At 43.1% G+C, this 13,913-nt stretch overlaps 1 protein-coding gene across 1 annotated transcript in view; it reads left to right on the forward strand.

The window, feature by feature from the left end:
- The first annotated feature begins 289 nt into the window (after positions 1 to 289).
- Positions 290 to 13,913, forward strand: part of LOC140687540 (uncharacterized) — a 46,011-nt gene continuing 32,387 nt past the window's right edge. Inside the window, exons 1-6 of the mRNA XM_072944658.1 lie at positions 290 to 564; positions 7,831 to 7,990; positions 8,395 to 8,671; positions 11,068 to 11,348; positions 11,875 to 11,953; positions 12,194 to 12,262. Of these exons, the coding sequence (XP_072800759.1) occupies positions 8,599 to 8,671; positions 11,068 to 11,348; positions 11,875 to 11,953; positions 12,194 to 12,262 (502 nt within the window). The 5' untranslated portion in view covers positions 290 to 564; positions 7,831 to 7,990; positions 8,395 to 8,598. The remainder of the gene's footprint in view (positions 565 to 7,830; positions 7,991 to 8,394; positions 8,672 to 11,067; positions 11,349 to 11,874; positions 11,954 to 12,193; positions 12,263 to 13,913) is intronic.

The raw sequence follows: 13,913 nt of genomic DNA on the forward strand, positions 1-13,913 counted from the left end.
TTTCTTTGTAGCAATGCAGAGTCTCCCGAGAAGAGATTTAGACTCAACAGCTTTGTGTCAGACTTTGGAAGACCGCTGCTGCCCAAGGTGTTCTCTGGCAGTGCAATGACGAATCTAGGTCCCTCTTTCACTGCTACATCAATGAAGTGGACCACTTGGACAAGGCCAAAGCTGGTATCCCTACCATAGCCCTTTACAGTGTTATTCGGCTCCAGGAAGCCATCAGATGCAGCAGGTGTCCAGAGGAGGAGCCGAACAGACTCATGAAATGTGACATCCCCAACTTTATCAACACGGACCAGAACTCTGCCTTTGTGGAAGATGATTTCCTGATTTTGTAACTACCGATTGTTCTAGAAAATAAGCCAGTTGCCCAGAACTCACACAAAGACTTGAATTGAGAAACGTGCTTTCTCAGGTATCTTTCTGAAGATGTGAAGTCTGTCTTTGTATGGAAGGAAGTCCCCTTTCACAAAACTGAATGTGTTTGTGTCTGAGAGAGGGAAATGGAGACAGAAAGACGAAGAAGCAGAAGAGAGCCCCCTCAGAAGAGATCTAGTTAAGGTGAGTTTTTGTGCCTTTAAAAAACATTTGGGGTTTTAGGGGGAACAAAGTATTTACACTGTCTTATTCTCCTCATTGGAAACCTTGGCCCCGTCGTCAGAGTCAGCGGCCTTGAACGGGGGTTGCACGCTGCGTTTCATCTGGCACTGCGACTTCCACGCTCTGCCTTTAGCACGTTGCTTTGCCTGTCAGGGTTGCCACCCTTTTAACTGTAAGGTGAGGAGTCTGGAGTAGATGATCCACCCCAGCTCTGCTGTTTTGCAAATTTCTGATTTCGTATTCGGATGAGTCTGGGATACACCCAGAGCAGTATAAACCAGGCCCTACCTCCTGCCTATTGCTGGGGCATCCCTCAGGTCTGTGCCTTCTACTCAACCCTTTACTGAGCCCAGCTTTTGTCAGGAGCCCAAGTGCCTACCGGGATGGCAGGGGACTTGTCTTTCGTGGTCACGGTGGCCAAGAATTCTATTGGTGTGCTGAAACAACTCTTCTGAGATCCTCCACCCACCCCTGCTCAAACCTAATGACAGCACTACGGTTCCTTTCCTAGGAGGAGGATCAATCCATGGTGCATTTTATGACAATCCTGTCCCCAGGGATGCACGGAAGTTTATCAGCTGAGTGAGGGGAGGTGCCTCTGTGTCCCTGTATCTCTGTCTGCTGACAGTTCGCTGCCACCGGCTACTGAACAAGAAAAGTGCTATTCACCATGTTGTGTGTTTTCCAAATGTGTAGGTGATGGTCTTGTGGCTCGTGCGTGGGCTTTGATTTGGGATGGTGAAGGGCTTATAAATACCTCATCAACATGTATTCGAGGTGGCCTGGTGCCACACAGATTTGATTCATGAAGGCATCAAGCCTGCACACTGGTTTGGAAACAACTTGGTTTTGATCATTCACACTGCATGCATGACTCGCTGCTAATCTCTGGGTGGTTTTTTCATTTCAGATTTATTCACCCCATGTCTTGCTTAAGCTGAAAAATACATTTATTTCACCAGAATATTCTCTGATTCTTTGTTTACACACATCCAGTTTTTTTAATTCCTTTAAAAATGATTCTGTGTTTATAATGCCTCCTAATTTCTATCATCTCTATGTTGCCAGTGGCCTGAGACATGCACCAGATTTGATGCCGGAACAGTTCCACCAAAAGAAATCCCTTTGCCGTAATATCTTTTGAGGAAAATATTATTCTTTAAGGCTCTAACAGTAAATCGTAGAAGAAAGCATGGAACATTTCTTGTAGTTAATACATGTTCATGCGAAAAGAAATGATATTTTCATTAAACAATGTTGATTTTAATAACTTTTACAAATGTGAACATTATTATTCATAATTTAAGTAACCAGATAAAACCACAGTTATTTATTATGAAGATTGAAAACTATTTACATGGTCTCTTAATTAGAAGTAGCTTTATTAGAAGACTGAAGGGTATTTAAAAGATGGAAAAATACCCATGATGACACCATCATTTTTATTAACTAAATATCAAGAACTGTGCAGGGATAAGATTTAACCCTCTGCAAACTGCCAAGTTAGCATGAGGTAGTTTGTGGATGCTGCCAGAGGACAGGACACTCCCCCAGGATCAGAGACAAAGGACTCCCTGCCAGCACAGAAGGCAGCCTGTGGTTCAAGTTCATATTGGTTCCTGAGTTCCTTTCCTATTGCTGTTGTAACAAAGGACCACAGACTCAGTGGCTTAAAGCAATACACATTCATCTTCTCACTGTTCTAGGGTGCAGTAGTGCAAAGTCAATGTCAGTGGGCTAAAACCAAGGAGTGGCCAAGGCTAAGTTCCACACCTAGGCTCTTGGGAGGGATTCATCATCCTACCTTTCCCAGCTTGCAGAGGTGCTCACACTCCTTGGCCCAGGGCCCTGTGTCACTGTGACCTCTGCTGCCACTTTACATCTCTGTCTCTGACTATATAGATATAGAGGAAGAGTCTTCTACATCTGGTATGGACCCTTTTCCCTACATGGACATTGTATCCTTATTTATGTGCAGATGAAAACCCCTTCCCTCCAGGGTGCGGTGGCATCAGCTCACAAGATGACCACTCTGGGCTTTAAGTGTCCTCTTTGTATTGTCATCAGGGAACTTCTCTCTCCATAGTTAGCTCTGTGTTACTTTGTTGTTATATTTTACCCAGAATTACTGAAAGTTTTACTTAAAAGGGATCCTAATTAGCTCTGTTTACCTGTTTCCAGAGCTGAAAGCTTCAGTTCTAGAGTATCAGTTTGATTTTTCCTAAAAATACATTCCAGTATATTTCTCTGGTGAAAGTCTCTACCCTGTTATCTATTCTCCCATCATTTCCTTATTTTCTTGAATATATTAAAAGTATTTTATAGCCTTTATTGGTAACTCTGATGCCTACATCACCTGGGGTTTGCATCCTTTGTCTAATGCTCCTTATTCTCATGTTATCTGTCATATAGTCTGGACATGTTGCATGTCTAGAAATTCTTTATTACATGGCAGACATTGCAAATGAAAAATCCATGTTATCTTCTGTGAGAGCTTTTCTACCTTCCCGTTAGGCAGACAGTGTGAGGGACTGATCATGTCACTCCAATCAGGCGCTGAGGTGGATCAGGACTAAAGTGCCTTTTTTCTTAAAACAGCTTTGAGGTATACTTGGCAAAATAATTTTCACACGTTTAAAGTGTACAGCTTAATATGTTTTGACGTAAGAATATCCCCAAGGAACCATGACCACACTCAAGACAGTGAACATACCCATCACCCACAAAGCTTCTCTCCTGACTTTTTTTGTCCCTCCCTCCCTCCCCGTCTCTTCCCCTGGGAACCATTGATCTGCTTTCTATCACAACATATTGGTTTGCATTTTCAAGATCCTTATATGAATGGATTCATGCAGTATCTACTCTATGTTGTCTGACTTCTTTCATTCAGTGTAATTATTTTGAGAATCATCTGTGTTGCTGTATTAATAGCTTATTTGTCTTATAGTAGAGTATTGTTTAGTGCTGAGTTTTTACTGAAGAGTTTATTGTGAGCAGTGTTTGTATAGACTATCATTTCTTTCTGCATTTACTTCTTGATGGATGCATGGGTTATTTACAACTTGTGCTATTATAAATAAAATAGCAGTGAATATTTGGTTATAAGTCTTTGTATGGACATATGCTTTTCCTTTCTAAAGCACCAGATGAGGAATGTCTGGATTATATGGTACATAGGTGTTTACCTTTTTAAAAGAATCTGTTAAAGACTTTTCCAAAATGGTTGTACTATTGTAAATTCCTCGTGGTGTGTATCAGTTCTGGTTGCTCTACTTCCTTGCCAGCACCTTGTAAGGTCAGTCTTTCTAACTGTATTCATTCTAGTATGTATGTGAACTAGTATCTCACTGTGGTTTTTAAAAGTATTTCTCTAATCATTAATGACACCTTTAATCAGCATCTTTTCATATGCTTATTATCCATCTGGATATCTTTACTGAAGTGTGTTTTCTGGCCTCATTCATTCAGGTGTTTGAATTATTATTGAATTTTGAGACCTCTTTATTCTGGATCAGATACAAAGAGAGACCATTATCAGATATATGATCTGCAAATAGCTTCTGTCTATGGCTTGTCTTTTCATTTGCTTAGCAGTGTTTAGAAGAGCATTGAAGAGTCTTCATGTTCATAAAGTTCACTCTATCAGTTTCTTTTTAAAATAGATGATACTTTTGGTGTCATAGCAAAGAAAAATTTGCCAAACCCAAGGCCATAAAGCTTAAGCCTATGCTTGTTCTCCTAGCTGTTTTATAGTTTTAGATTTCCTATTAAGATCTATGATCCATTTTGAGGTAAATTTTGTATATTTTGTGAGGTGTGAATCAAAGTTCATTTTTTTTTTTTGCGTATCACTATCTAATTGTTCCAGCACTACATGCTGAAAAGATCCTTTCTCCACAGCATCCTTTTTGAGAATCAATTGTCTGTATAAGTCTTGGTTTAGTTCTGAACATTCTATTGTGTTCCATTATTCTATTTTCCTGTTTTACACCAACACCATAATTTCTGATTACTGTAGCTTTATAAAAAAAAAGTTTGAAAATCAGATAGTGCAAGTCTTCCAACATTGTTTTTCTTGTTCAAAGTTGTTTTGGATTTTTGGGATCCTTTGAATTTTTATATGAATTATAGAATAAGTTTTTAAATTCCTTACATCCTGTTCTGCCAAAATTCCACCCATGTCTTTGGCCGTCTCCAGAGCCACATTTTCTGAAGAAGTCTCTCTAGATCCCAGGTGAAAGGAATTTCTCTTTCGTCTGTGCTCAAATCACATTTGATATTATTTGATTCCATTTAATCATATTTGCCTGTATGTACTTGTCTGATCTTTCCAGCCATTTAGTAAATCTCAAAAGATTAGGAATCTTGACTTGGTTCCCTCTGTGTGCTGAGAAACTAGTTCTATGCTTTGCAGGAGTGAGCCCTGCAGTAAGAGGTATCTGCAGCACACATCTAGCTCATTGCTTGAATATTGTCAAGGAATTCTGCAGATTTAGAATTGTTTATTGATTGTTGTCTCCAAGACGGCTCAGTCTTTTTTATTTCTATTGCTACTGCTGCAGTTTCAAAGAACAATGGGCTAGTTATTTTCCAAATATCAAATCATACTCTAATTGTGTTGTCACGCAAATTATGTGCTGCTGTGTCTTAACAACCTGCTTAGTGTTCACAGGCTCCTTCACTCATGGAAAATTTGGGAGAATGTCATATCCTTAGAGATAGCAATGCTGTCTTTGGCGACCTGAGCAGCAGTATCTGAATTCACTCCTGCTGTTTTTCCAGTGTCCCCTCTAGACCTCCTCCAGCCCTCCATGGGGGGCCCTGCAGTTCTGCCCTAGAAAAGCCTGTTGCTTCTCAGGAAGACTTCCCTATGAAACATAATCATGTCCTTCTTGTGGGGACATTCAGTCCAGAGACCTGAAAGCAGGGGAAAATGTTCAGCCTGCTTTTGGTAGAACCTAAATTCTTCCATACTTGTTAGAAGCAATTTCAATGAGGAAACTGTTTTGGCATCTAACAAATCAGCAGAAATGACTGATGAGGAAGATCAGCTTCCCCATCCCACTCAGTCGTCATGTTGATGTGACACACACATTGGCAAACGTTTTCCCCTGTGAGCAACGTAAAGTTCAAGACGTTATGAATGGCTTTTTATTTTTATTTCTTAGTCTTTCCACATTCACTGTGTCTCGTGAGATTATATGAATCCTGCTTATTTTCAGCCCAGCACTAAACTTTTTAAAAGGATCACGTGTTTAAAAGGCTAGTGGACAATTTTTTAGAAGACAGAAATCCTTAGATTTTGGTCCCAGAGTTGAATCTTGGTTAGTGGTGAATGAAAATTCCCGTTAAAATTTTAAATTCAGTGATATAAAGTCTTAAAAATAGTTAAATATTAGTCAATTTCATTAAACACTATAAGAGTTATTTACCTTTAAGCCTGTTTCTGGGGCAATTTTGCAATGATTCCCTCCCTTTATCGATTCCCTCTTTATCAGAATCCTTGAGAGGCCCCTGTCATCATTGTCAGTATCATCATTATCATCATGGAACTGATTCTTCTGGAAGATTCTAGGAAAATAAAGAGATGGACGGGATTATGTGTAGGTCAGTGTGTGCATGTACAATAAGAACAGCTGTCAGGCATTAGATGCAAGATACCCATTTCATTTAGGGGAGAATGTGGTCATGAAATCCTGATGTGGTGAATGAAGGAAGCGGTGGGAACAGGATAGTCAATGCAAAGGAGGAGGAAGTGAGTGAGTTGGAGAGCATAGATCCTTGGTTAGTTGATCAGCACATTGGTAAGAATGAGGGGAGTGTGATGGCAGAATCATGTCCCTCCCCGGCCACAGGGTAGCCACCTGTGACATGTTACTGTACATGGCAAAAGGGATGACAGATATTTTAGGATTAAAAATCTTAGAGGATTTCTGTCTCCTAAATTGTCTATTAGTTAGCCTTTAAACCCATGATACATTATTATAGATTAGTGCAGGGGCACAAATAAAAAGGATTCATATAATTTCACCAGACAAACTGAATGTTGAAAGGATAAGGAAGAAAAACAAAAAGTCACTTATAAGTGCCTTGAACCATAAATTGCTCATGAGGAAATGTTACACAAGGTGAATGTCACAGCCACATACATACTGCCTGAGTGGGATGGGACAAGGGGATCCTGAGATGAGACAATAGGGTGAGTAGTCTGGATTGTCCAGGTGGGCTGAATGTAATCACAGGGGTCCTTAAAATGGAGGATATTTCCCAGCTGAGTTTAAAATCAGAGGGAGGTGTAGCGATGGAGCAATGTTCAGAAAGGCTGCTGACCATGAAAATGGAGGAAGTTGAGGGGCACAAGCTAAGGAAGGTGGGTGACCTCTGTAAACTGGAAAAAAAAAAGGAAACATTCTCTTCTAGACCCTCTAGAAGGAAGGAACCCTGCTGGTATCTTGAATTTATCCCAATGAGAACTGTGTTGGATCTCTGACATCCACAGCCATAAGCTGATAAGTCTGTGCTGGTTTAAGCTATTAAGCTTAATGGAATTTGTTACAGTGGTAATAGGAAAATAATATAGTGAGCGGTAGTGTAAGGGATTAAAGGTCTAGGATGGGGTGTGGAGAGAATTCTGACATTTACACCTAAAAAACAACCAGGTGAAGTGGGAAGGTGTTTTAAGGAAGTCCTACCTGGCAGGGCTGTCAAGCAGACTGGAGTGAGCGAATCCTTGGAGTTAGAGGAATCAGTTAAACCTCTACAAGGAAAATAAGAAATAAAATGTAGCAGGGCTTCAGTGTTAGTAGATGTAGGAATGGAAATGGGCAGAGAGATATAAACATTATTTTGAAATTAGCTACAGGTTTGATGACTGCATGTTTGGGAGAGTTAGCCGATGTGTGGACTGAATGCATCCCCTCAAAATCCATATGTCGAAACCTCATCTCCCAGGGTGATGATATAGGGATGCGGGGCCTTTGGGAGGTGATTAGTAGGATAAAATGAGGTCATGAGAGTAGAGCCCTCATGAATGGTATTAGTGTTCTTATACAGGGCCCCAAAGTGCTTGCTTCTCTCTCCTCTCTGGGCCATGAAGATAGTGGGAAGACAGCCATCTTCGAGCTGGCAATCCTCTCCCAGATACATTGACCTTGAAAGCCTCAGCCTCCAAACCATAAGGAATATGCTGGTTGTTTAAGCCACCCGACACACGGTAATTTGTTACAGAATCCCAGACTGACGAAGACAGTGGAGAATGCCACTGCGTTTGGCACTGATTGCCTGGAGAATGCTGAAACCCAGGGAAGTGGGCAGCACAGACGTTTACTCATTTAATCCTGCCAACACTGTAGGGGATAGAGTCTACATTTTCCTCGCTATTTAAAAGGTAAGGAAAAAGAGGCACAAATAATAACAATGACAACGACAACAACAGCAACAACAGCAACAATAATTTGTCCAAGATTCACACAGAACTCCCTGGAGGGAGAGTGAGAATTAATACTTATGCAGGCTGGCCCCAGAGCCCCTGCTCATAACTACTAAGTCAGATCACCTTGCTTATTTAGATCAGTTTTTTTTCAACTGTGATATGAGTGTACTGTGTCCAGTAACTTATAATTTCAAAATACCTCACTGTAAGGGAAACATTAGTTGCAGGCATTACAACCCACAGAAAGCTAGACATACAAAAATAACTTGTTAGGGCAAGATAACCAATAATGTTTTTAAATATTATACCTGCTGACCCTTTGCAATAAAGTGTTTATTTATAATTCTGTCTGGCTACAGAATAACATCATAATCCTGCATGTGGCTGGTGGCTCCCGTGTTGGACAGCACGGGTCTAGAGAATTTAAATGACTTGCCCAGCCTTGCCCAGGAAGCTCGTGGTGGGATCAGAGCTATAGTCTGGGACTGTTCCTTCCTATCCAACAATTCCCTCATGGAAGTTTAGAAGCTTCTCCTTTGGTGCCCAGCTGTCTATCCGTACTTATGACATCTTGTCAGGTGCCCCGGCCTGCTCCTGAACATCAGCCAGAACCCACTTCTGCTCTTTTTTGGCCAGGTAATACCTTCTAGCAACTTCCATTGCCTTCTTGGCATCAGTTTTTACATGGAAGGGTAGTGGCTAGAGAAGGAAATGTGTCCACATGACAGGTTTTTCATAAATATAGTAGGAGTGGTCAAGAGAAGAAAACCTCAGGAATACGAGTGGAAGCAGGTCATTTAATATACCAAATGCGTACTTTCAATGTATGTTTGTGTTTCCGAGTCCACGCTTGTTCTACTCGTGCATTATAGGCCAACACATCAGGAGACAAGGATTTGGGGCAAGAAATAGCGGCTTTAATTTGTAAAGCCAGCGGAGAAGATGGTAGACCAATGTCCTGGAGAACCATCATCCCAAGTCAGAATTCAGGCTCTTCTTATATTAAAAAGGGGAAGCGGGAATGCTTGGTTGTTGCAAACTTGGTGTATGAATTCTTTATTGTTAGAATCCTTTGTTCTTGCAGCTCTTCACCTGGGTCAGATCCGTGTAAACCTCCAACAAGCAAATGTTATTTTCTATTCTGTATCTTGTTATCTTTATACGAATGGAAAAGTGATAATATCCTTCAAAGTCAGAGCCTTGAGAATAGGGTCTCCTGTATATTTCAGGATCTAGGCAACATTGTTTCACAAAAGGTGCAGAAACAGCAAGACTAAGCCTAGGAAACAGGGCACATGTTTAAAGTCAAAGGAACAGATCTAATATGGAGTCAGATTTGTTCTTTCCTATTTCAGTAGTGCCATGGAGAAGGCACTGTGGGCAGCTTTCTGTAGGGTCCTGGAGGCTTTCTCTCTCAGCCTCTGTGCGCCTCTATTGAAAACCCGTCATCGCTATCTGGCCTGCTGGAAAACCAGTCCGCCTGTTTTGCCCTGAAGTTGTGTTCTGTTTATAACTCATCTCTACTCCTTGGAAAACAACTCAATAAAAACTCAGTTGGTTTCCCACCAGCCCTGAGCAGGGGTGAGGGATAGCATGTTATTATTTTATTAAAAAAATATATAAAAGAGTTTTAAAACAGCACTGGGCACATAGGAGAGAGACAATCAATGCTTCCTGGCTTAAATCGAAAATGATGACTCAGTGAGTCTATGGCTGCTGTATTTGCTGAGCTAGTTACTCCTTTGCTCCATTACACATTTATTTTAACTGAAAAAGAAATATATGCATATGGTTAAAAAAATTCAAACAGAGCAAAAAATACTCAAGTGAAAGAAGTTTTCCCTCATCCTCTGTTCTTACACGCCTCCCTGGAGATGCCAATGTTTACAATCCTTTGTGTGCTTTTCCAGATATGCTATGCAAGTTCCCACCAATGTATGTAAATTCCTTTAAAGTTTTACTTATTTTTAACTTTAAGGGATTTAAATCCTCAAGTGGCTTCTGCCACAGTAATAGAAAAGAAGAAATCTGACTCCATATTAGGTCTGTTCCTTTGACTTTAACCCTGTGCTCTGTCTCCTAGGCTTCTTCTTGCTTGTAAAACAATGTTGCCTAGAGCCTAAAATATACAGGAGAGCCTATTCTGAAGGCTCTGACCTTTAAGGGTATTTAACACTTTTCCAATCATATAAAGATAACACGTTGCAGAATAGAAAATAACGTTTGTTTTGTTGGAGGTTTACAGGGATCTGACCCAGGGAGATAGCTGCAAGAACAAAGGATTCTAACAAGAAGGAATTCCTACACCAAGAAGTTTGCAAAAACCAAGCACATAGGAAAGCAGCCTGAATTCTGACTTGGGGAGATGGTTTTCCAGGACATTAGTTTGCCATCTAGGTCTACAGAAACTTGCTATTCCATGCCCCAACACTTGGTCTCCCAACTTACTGGCCTGTCCTGCACTGAGGAGAATGAATTTGGACTCAATAACACTTCTACCTACCTAGCAAGTTGGACACTGGGACTGAGGGCAGCTCTCCCACACACAGGGGCCTACGGTGAGCCCTTGATTATTCCCCGAGGTTGGGGTGTGGTTTACCCAGGAGGGATGGGGACTCTACACCAACACTCAGGCAGTCTGCTCCTTCTGGGGCTCTGACATTTTACCTCCCGCTCCCTGCCAGCCCAACATTTGGGACAGTGGAGCTAAGGCAGAGATCGTGCCTGCCTGTTTCCCAGCGTGTAAAAGGGGAATATGTACTCTTCCCAAGGTAGTTCTGAGAAACAACACCTGCGGGTGCTTGGTTCCCTGAGCAACAGTAAACCTAGCTCCTTGTGGGGGCAACGGGTATGATACCCGTAGGGTTTCTGCAGAGACCTTAGCTGGAGGGCTGGGCCAGGGACGTAAAAGATGAGCTGTGGGCAATGACGGGTAAGAGAAGGGTGTATAGGCAGGACTGCTGCCTCCTTCGGGGTGCCACAAGAGGTAAAACGCTTTCTCCCCATCTCTGTTACTCCCCTCCCAATTCCAGATAACTGCCTTCCCTCTGCTCCTCCTGTCCATGTGTCTCCCTCCACTTTTCCCCGCCTCCCCTCCTGCTCCCCTATTCTCCCTCCCTCGGTTCCCCTTCTCTCTCAGGACCCAGAGCGGATCGCTGGCCCTCCTGCGCATGCGCAGTTGCTGCCAGCTGGACCGCGGGTTGGAAGCTCCAGCTCCGAGCCGGGGATCGGCCCCAATGGCTTCTCAGCTCTGTCGCCCTGTAGGCCTTTGGCTACTGCCTGGGGCCGGGGCCTCTGGCTGTGGAAGTGCAAGGTGAGGGGATATCGGGAAAGGGGTGAGGCGGCTGCGGGAGGGCGGTCGGCGTGTCACAGCCCCCCAGGGCGCCAGTCAGCGTGTGTTCAGCTGGATTGCTCGGGCCAGACCCCTCTGCCCGCGCCACCTGCCCCGGCGCACCGGCCACAGCTGCCCAGGGCCAGGTGTGCCCCTGCCGCCTCTTGACCCAGCCGGGCTCCCCTCAGTCCGCGGCTGGCATCCGCTTCCCCTCTCCCGCCGGCGAGTCCTCCCCTCCCGGTCTTCCTCTCCTTGGCCGCCGACCCGTCCCCACCACTGGGCGGGCTGTGTCCCGGGCGGGCAGGGTCTGCACACCCGGACGGGGCGGGCGGCTTGGGCTGGGGCTGGGGCTGGCCTCCGAGCGGGGCTGCAGCCCGCGTCCCCCACCCCGCTCTCCCTGCCCCGCGACCCCGGGGCTGCCTTCCTCTCCCTTTCCCGATCCCTGAGGTCCAGATTAGCGGCGTGGGCGCTGCTCCCCAGGCTGAGAGCCCGCGGCTGTAACTCCCAGCTTCTCCTGGTGGAGTCGGGAAAAGGGAGCGGCAGTGCTGAGGGAGCTTCTGTCTCCTTGATCAGGATTTCTGCCCCAGGTAAGTACCTTGAACACTTTCAGGTGTTATGATGGCGGTGCTTGTTGATGTCACATGTTTTTATACTGAGAGGGATTACAGTGGTGAAAGCAGGGCTTGGTTCAGTTAAAAATGAGCTGAAGGCATGAGGCTGTCTCATCCTCCATCATTCACTCTCCCAGGGTGAAACGTGAGACCGTCGATCTTAAAAAGATACTTATAGTCCCTAACTAGTCCAGCCCAGCTACTGTGTGTTAACAGGAACAGCACAACCTGAGGCGTTGGAGACCCAGGGACATTGCACTCCTAAAGAGCTCCTGGCAAAATCTGGTTTGTTTTGGTTTTTTTTGTTTGTTTGTTTTAATTAAATTGTGGGACAGACTAGTAGTATAGAGGGAAAAATAATTGGCAAGAAGGATTTTTTCATATAACAGCTTTATTGTGATATTGTTCACACACCATGAAGTCCACCCACTTGAATGTTACAATTCAGCAGCTTTTAGCATATTCACATTTGTGCAACCATTATTATTCCAGAACGTTTTCATCACATCAGAAAGACCAGTTGAAATGCATGACCTATCCACCCCTTCCCAGTGGTGGTTCTAAAGAAGTTTCTTGGCTGTTCCTGACCATAAATTAACTTGTTACATTCCATGAAATATCTGGGAGGAATTCTAATCAGAATTGCAATGAATCTGTCTATCAAAGCAGGAAGAATTAATGTCTTTATGGCATAAACTTCTTCTACACATGAATATATCTGGGACCCTAACTTTTCATCTGTCCAGAGCCAGGCCTATGGGAAATCCTCATTAATTCTTGGGTTTGTGAATGATGAGATTCAATACATCATTAGATGGAACTGTAGCCTTTCACTGAAGAGAAAAGTAACCTCGTAGAAGCCAAGTGATTCTCTGATGGTTAGAATGAGAGACCGCCAGTGCTGGAGTATTCGAGTGGACTTGGTGCTTGCAGAGTTCTCCACCACCTACAGCTAAGGGGATTACCGTGTTCTTTTACTTTTTTTTTTATGGCGTTGCTTTTATTTTTACTTATTATATAAAATTATTTTTTATTGAAGTGCTGTAAATTTACCATGTTAGCTTCAGATGTACAGCAGAGATTCAGTTATAAGCTTATGCATATGTATATAAATGTTTTTCAGATTGTTTCTAGTACAACTCATTACAAGAAATTGAAAATAGTACCCTGTGCTATATAGTAGGTCCTTGTCATTTAGTTTATATTTATTAATGTGTATCTGTTAATCCTCCCTTTCCTGCCTGCTAACAACAGTTTGCTTTCTATGTCCATGAGTCTATTTCTAGCAGCACCGTTTTTGCTAGCAATATATGCTGGTTGGCTCTTTTCTGTTTCAGTAGTTCCATCTTATGTGTGGGCGTTTTTCTTCTGGTGGGCCTGTGTGTGGTTTGCACACGTGATAATAGAGATCTGTATTTGGGAGAACTCCAGGCCTCGTGTAGTCCCTCGTATGGAGCGCCCACTGAACTGATGCTTGAACTTGGAAAAAAACAGTAAATGTTGGAATTTCCACTATGGTTGAGACTTCCAGGTTTCTATAACCTCTTTAGCCCACCTAAATTTTGGCTGCACCCAATACTGGATAATTTGGTGGAACTTCATGGTATGGTGGTGTAGAGACAGGGCCTTGTATGCTTCTTCTCTTTCCTTTTTCTAACAATCATTTTCCTGGGCCTTCCAGGTACTCCCCCAGAAGGGCCCAGGGCTGGCTTGGTGCTGCACTGAGGCAATATTTGTTAATAAGTCCCTTTCCTCATCTCTTCTGAGCCTCCATTTCCTTCTCTACACAATGAGGGCTTAGACTAGATAAGTGCTTTTCAGTTTCTTTTAAAGCCATGTTTCCTTTGAGAAACAGAAAATTCAAATCTCTCCTCCCATCACAACCCTTTAGATTTTGACACGTCCTCCAAGGAGTCACATAGCTCTTTGTGGTAAA

The sequence above is a fragment of the Vicugna pacos genome, chromosome 20 (assembly GCF_048564905.1).
Source record: "Vicugna pacos chromosome 20, VicPac4, whole genome shotgun sequence".
In the NCBI taxonomy this organism is placed as follows: domain Eukaryota; kingdom Metazoa; phylum Chordata; class Mammalia; order Artiodactyla; family Camelidae; genus Vicugna; species Vicugna pacos.